We start from the raw sequence: 6067 nt of genomic DNA on the forward strand, positions 1-6067 counted from the left end.
CCCCCCAGGTGACCATTGGCCTTCTCAGCCATGAGGGCCCATTGCTGGCTCACTGGCAATTAGTTCTTCTCCACACTCCCAGATCTTTCTCTGCAGAGCTGCTTCCCAGCAGGTCAGCCCCTCACCTGTGCTGGTGCAAGGGGTTATTCCTCCCCAGGAGCAGGTAACCCCCATAAGCTAACCAGATATCACTTCAGGTATCACCTCTCTCTGGTGATGGAGCTCCAGTGACCCCAAAGACAGGCTCAGCATTGAACCCAGCTCCCTCCTGCCTCTCACCCAGCATCCCACCAGCCACCAGCAAGAGGCCACGTCCCACATCAACCCATGGCAAAGCCACCCCCATGCTGGGCTGCAGCCCACTTGCTCAGAAAACCTCAAAAGGCCCCATTTCAGGGTCTCCAAGCTCCAGGGAGTGCAGCCCCACGGCAGCACCCGAGCCACGTGTGAGCTGCAGACAGTGGCAGCAGCGGGGCAGAGGCTGCAGGGGGAAGCCTGTCCCAGGGTAGCCCCAAGGTCACACCTCCACCCCCAAGCCATTGCCTTGTCAGTGAGAAAACTTGTACGTTGTGAGGAAGGACAGGCTGCAAACATCTCTGGAAAAAACCAAACAGCTGATTTTGGCAGTTTGTTCTGGAAAGAACTGGCATACAAACAGGAAGGGAGATGGAGATCCTTTGTCTCAATAGGCTTTTTGCCTCAAAACCACGTGAAGCTCACTTTTTATTTCCAGCTCAGAGCAAAGAAATGTATTTTAGAAGAAGCAGATGGCTGAAGAATGGAAGAACCTCTTCTACAATTGGAGTTGGATATTTCATACTAAAGAAAATTAACTCCAGACTGCTGCACTGGGGGATTTGGCCTGTGAGCAGCAGGATGCTGCAGCAAGCAGGAGCTGTGTAAAACAGGCAGCAGCACATCCACACAAAAAGGCAGGAGACTGAGAGGAGACCTTATTGCTCTCTACAACTACCTAAAAGGAGGTTGGAGTGAGGCTGGTGTTGGTCTCTTCTCCCAAATTACTGATGATAAGACAAGAGGAAATGGCCTCAAGTTGCACCAAGGGAGGTTTTGATTTAGGAAGAATTTCTTCCGTGACAGAGTGGTTAGACACTGGAAGGGGCTGCCCAGGGAGGTGCTGGAGTCACCATCCCTGGAAGGGTTCAAAAAATGAGCAGAAGTAGCACTTGAGGCTGTGCTCTAGGGGTTAGGGAGATGTTGGGATGGAGGTTGGACTTGATCCTAGAGGTCCTTTCCAGTTCTCTGATTCTATGGTTCTGTGAAGGAGAAACATTTTGTGCTTGGTGTGCACAACGGGCTCAGCAGATCTGAGCTGCAATGAACCACGACTCCAAGCGTCCCTCTGAGCTGGCTGCTCTGCTTCCAATCCTCCCTCCTGCTCCTACACTCCATTTACCACGAGGTCAGCTAGGGAGATGGGGAGCTGGAGAGATGGGGAGCTCCACCTCCATCCACAGAGCTGAGTGCACGTACCACGGAGAGAGGATCTGAAGGGCTGCTGGAAGGGAGTTCAGCTGCTCCCCGTGGCCCACTCTTGGGGCCAAGCTCCCAGAGAAGCAGCTGAGCTCATGGGCTGCAAACCCCTCCCTGGTCCTGTGGATCCAGCGGGCGGTCGACGCGGGGTTGAGCCCCCCCCACCCCCCTCCTTTGTAACCCCCAGCTCTGCTGAGCAGTTGACAGAGGCAGCAGTGCTGGGAAACCAGATTGGCTCACCCAGGGTGGAGTAATTGCAGCCCCCCAGGTCAGCATTGGGGGCTGCTGTGTGAGCAGGACATGCTGCTGCCAGGCTTGGCCTCGTCTTCAGCAGCTCCTGGGATGACTGGATTGATTGGGAAGCTATAAACTTCCTCTCTCCGGGCCCCAGGAGCTGCTCATTTCTGTACCCTCTATCTGACACCGGTGCTGCTGCAGAATGCCAATGGTTGCACTGGGCTGTGTATCTCATCTCAAAATAGCACTGAGGAAACAAACGCACCTCTCTTACTGGGCAAGGTGCAGGCACCACTTTGGGAAGACACAAAACGTCATCAGTTCAGCATCCAGACCCCTGGAACAGGATCTTCCCCTCTACCCAGCAAAGCAGGGACCCCAAACATGGCTCCAGGGCTACAGATCACCCTTTGCTGGGCTACCACCACTCCAGCCAGGGCCACAATAACCCCCGGTCACCCCTGGCTGTTTTACACCTCTCTCAAGTTTACCAGGAGGGTTGGGAAAACAGATTCCTTACACCCAGTCCCATCCATGCTGCTTACTGGTCAAGACCTGCTTGAGATACTGGCAGCCTGAAAAGGGCTGGTTGGCTCTGCAAGGAATGGCTGTAGTCTGGGAGGAGCTCTGGCATGAGCAGAATTTTATCCAGATATCCAAGGCACAGGGTTATTTACCTGGAGGAATTAAATGCACATCCCTCTTACCCCCCATGGCAGCCCTTGCGAGGGGTTCCTCCAGGCAGACCCCACCACCAAACCCTCTGCTGAGCATCCAGGGGAAGCCTTCACCCCAAGGACTGAACCCAGCAGCACCCTGCAGTGCTGTAAACTGTCCCCACAACGTCACCTTCACCAAAAAGCTGCTCTTTGCAAGGAAAATAAAGGTCCTGTGGGTCCCTGGGGTAAACCAGGGCCCTGGGGTGCTGTCAGAGCACCCTGTCCCTGGAGACATGCTGGGGAAAGCACCATCAGCAACAAGGTCTCATCTAGTTTCTGGGTGAAACGCTCGAATCCTCAAGGAATTCAAGGTGTCCTGGTCCCCTCCTTGCCTCTGCAACAGTGGGATACACACCTGGGCAATGTCCCCTTGGCTCCAGCTCGCCCTGGGACCAGCAGGAACAGGCTGCCAGGGCTCTCTGAACAGATCAGTCCCAAAGAAAGAGCAGATCCATTTCACAGCCCGATGTCACAGCCACAAAGCAATTAGCACTGCTACAATTAGCTGCAGAGCACAGGCCCCTCCTGCCTGGCAGCAGAGCTGTGATTCCAGGGGGGAATAAATGGCAGGGAATAAAGGCAGGACTCAGAGGCAGCAGAGCAGAGCAGCAAGGACACATCAGTGCCATGGAGCAGGGCTGGGGACAGGAGCAAGGTGGCTTCAGAGGGTTCTGCCAGTGCCTCAGCACGGGGTTGGCAGCTGCTGCCATGCTCCTGTCCCACTTGGACACGTCTCGGGCACGTCACTTATGGGCATGGGGACCTGGGGCACGGCACTTACGGGCATGGGGATCTTGGAGAGCTCTTTGCCAATGCAGTTCTTCATGATGCTCCAGAGGTTAAGGCTGTAGTTGGGTTTGTCAGGGATGCGAGTCCGTCTCCTCTTCTTTGGCAGGAGATCTTTGCAGGTGGACTCATTGTAGCTGCTCTGATTTGAACTTTCAAAGACCTGTGGAAGCAACAGAAGAAGCACAGGTCAGAGCCAGGCTGGCCCAGCGTGACCCAGCCAGAGCCAGGAGCAGTGATAATCTAAAGGAAATGACAAACTATGTAGGTGAGATTAACAGATAGTCTTGCCTGGTGTCCTGACTGAAGAGAAAGTCAGGCCCAAAGTCATTTTGATGCCTTTCCAAGATGCTCTAATTTACAGTCATTTGCCCAAAAGTTAAGTATCCACAACTGTTGTTGGATTCTCCACAGCAACTGCTTGAGAATTACTTTTTTTTTTCCCCCCGTGGATTTGCAATTTGTGCATTCAAAGTAAAATCATTTGAGGCTTAAACTTGTCAGATTAAATCTGAGCACAAAAGTGATTTAGTTAGTTTCTGGTTTAGTGTCTCCTTTGGGAAAAGAAAGGATCATTTGGGTTTTCTTAAATGTTACTAGCTCAAACCCATCAAAGAAAAAATTATATTTAAATACAACTTAAATAGGCTGCCCCTTGAGTACTGGCTTCAGTTTTAGAAGACAATACAAGAAAGATATCGAGGTGCTGGAGCAGGTCCAGAGAAGGGCAACGAAGCTGGGGAGGGGTCTGGGGAACATGATTGTGAGGAGCAGCTGAGGGACCTGGGGGTGCTGAGCCTGGAGGAGGCTGAGGGGAGACCTGACTCTCTACAGTTCCCTGAGAGGAGGTTCTAAAGAAGTGGGGGTTGGTTTCTTCTCCCAAGTAACCAGTGATAGGACAGGAGGAAATGGCCTCAAGTTGCCCCAGGGGAGGCTTAGGTTGGACATGAGGAACAATTTCTTACTGAAAAGGTTCTCAAGCACTGGAACAGGCTGCCCAGGGCAGTGGCTGAATCCCCATCCCTGGGTGTACTCAGAAGTTGAGCAGATGTGGTGCTCAGGGACATGGTTTAGCAGTGGACTTGGCATCAGTGGTTGGACTCGATGATCTTAAAGGTCTTTTCCAACCTAAACAACTCTGTGAACCACAGCTCAGGAGACACTGTGTGTGCTCGTGCTGCGGAGCACCACTGGAACCATGAGCTCCAAGGCATGGTGGAAGGAAGGAGCAACTGTCCCCCACCAGTGTCCTGCTTGGGGTGCTGCTGTAAGACTGCTGACATCTGTCCCCAGCCCATGGCTGGGCAACCAACTCTGCTCCACCCTGGAGGCACGGGAGGGACCTGAGTGGAGTCCCTCTGACAGCCTCCTCTTCTCCTGCTCCTCTCCCCTGGCTTCCCCCTGCCAGGACCATCCCTCCCACCCTGCCCAGCCAACTCACACTGTCCTCCAGGTTCCAGTCCTCGGGGTGGCCCTCGCTGGCCCCGCTCAGGTTACTGCCCGAACGCCTGCGGGGAAGAAGAACCAGCTGCTGAGGACAGGAAAGGGCAGAGAAAGGGGGGGCGACACCTGGGGCTGGTGCAGCACAGCCAGCATCACCCAGAGAGTCTCCCTGCCCCACCCCAGGGGGCTGCTGGGGAGGCAGCAGGGTGACAGAGAGGGGACACTCAGCATGGGGTGTCCCACCCAGCCTGGGGGCAGAGAGCCCAGCGATGTGACCGAGGTTCACACCACAGGAGCCTCCAGCCCAGACAGATGCCCTGCTCACATCCAGACAGAGTGCCCAGGGTCACAGCCAGGTGGGTTTGGAATCTTTCCAGAGCAGGAGACTCCACAGCCTCTCTGGGCAGCTGCTCCAGGCTCGGCCACCCTCACAGCAGAGAATTTTCTCCTCCTGGTCAGATGGAACCTCCTGGGGTCCAGTTGGTGTCCGTTGCCCCTTGTCCTGTCACTGGGCACCACTGACCAGAGTCTGGCCCCAGCCTCTTGCCCCCCACCCTTCAGTTACTGACCAGCATTGACCAGGTCCCCACAGCTCTGCTACAGTCGGGGCCACCCTCAGCCTCACCCCCTCTGGGAAGGCAAGGTGGGTGCAGGATGGGTGCAGGACGAGTGCAGGACAGAGCCCTGGGATGTGCAGGCAGAGTAACCCCGTGGGAGAGGATGCTGCTGACAAGTCCAAGCACAGCACAAGGGAGATCCTCCCCCAGCTCCTCCCACACTCACAGCAGGTCCCCCTGGAGTGCACCCTGCAGCCTGTGGCCCTGGGGCAGAGGCTGGTACCTGTGGTGCTTGGGGTCTGCGGTTACAGTGATAAACGCTGGTGCATCCTCCATGGCATCAAAATACTCCGTCTCTTCATCTTCATCACTGGCCTCCCCTTTGGCAGACTGCACACTCCCTGTGGGCACAAAGGGTTCGAGATGCTCGGGTGCAGCTGGTCCCCTTTGGAACCTGCCAAGGACCAGTCTGTCCCCAGTGCCCACCCTCCTGTTACCCCTTCTCCCCCTCCGCCCCGTCCCACTCCACGGCAAGAGGATCTTGGGCTGATTTCCAGCTCCTTAAAGCAAGAAAGTGCCCCTGCAGTGTGTCCTGCTCCCCACTCCAGCACACAGGGCTCCCCTGTGTGCTGGGGCAGCTCCACGAACTGCCACCAGCTGCCCAGCCGGTTGCCGCCCCAGCACGGGGGGGGCCAACACCCCACCTGGCACGGGAGATGCCACCGAGGCCCCCTGGAGGTGCCAGAACAGCCACCCCAGCTCGGCTGCTGGCCCAGCTGCCCGGTGGGTTCATTGGTCTCCCTCCCTGGGGCGTTCCTCTGGCGGAGCCGG

At 55.9% G+C, this 6067-nt stretch overlaps 1 protein-coding gene across 1 annotated transcript in view; it reads right to left on the reverse strand.

The window, feature by feature from the left end:
* The window catches only part of OSBP2 (oxysterol binding protein 2), a gene marked incomplete at both ends in the record, with an annotated part of 10663 nt that extends 5026 nt beyond the window's left edge, over positions 1–5637 (reverse strand). The window contains 3 exons of the mRNA XM_008939214.1: positions 3232–3399; positions 4678–4744; positions 5520–5637. Coding sequence (XP_008937462.1) covers positions 3232–3399; positions 4678–4744; positions 5520–5637 — 353 coding nt within the window. The remainder of the gene's footprint in view (positions 1–3231; positions 3400–4677; positions 4745–5519) is intronic.
* Positions 5638–6067: the final 430 nt, after the last annotated feature.

This window comes from Merops nubicus, unplaced genomic scaffold, assembly GCF_000691845.1.
Source record: "Merops nubicus isolate BGI_N331 unplaced genomic scaffold, ASM69184v1 scaffold42030, whole genome shotgun sequence".
NCBI lineage: Eukaryota > Metazoa > Chordata > Aves > Coraciiformes > Meropidae > Merops > Merops nubicus.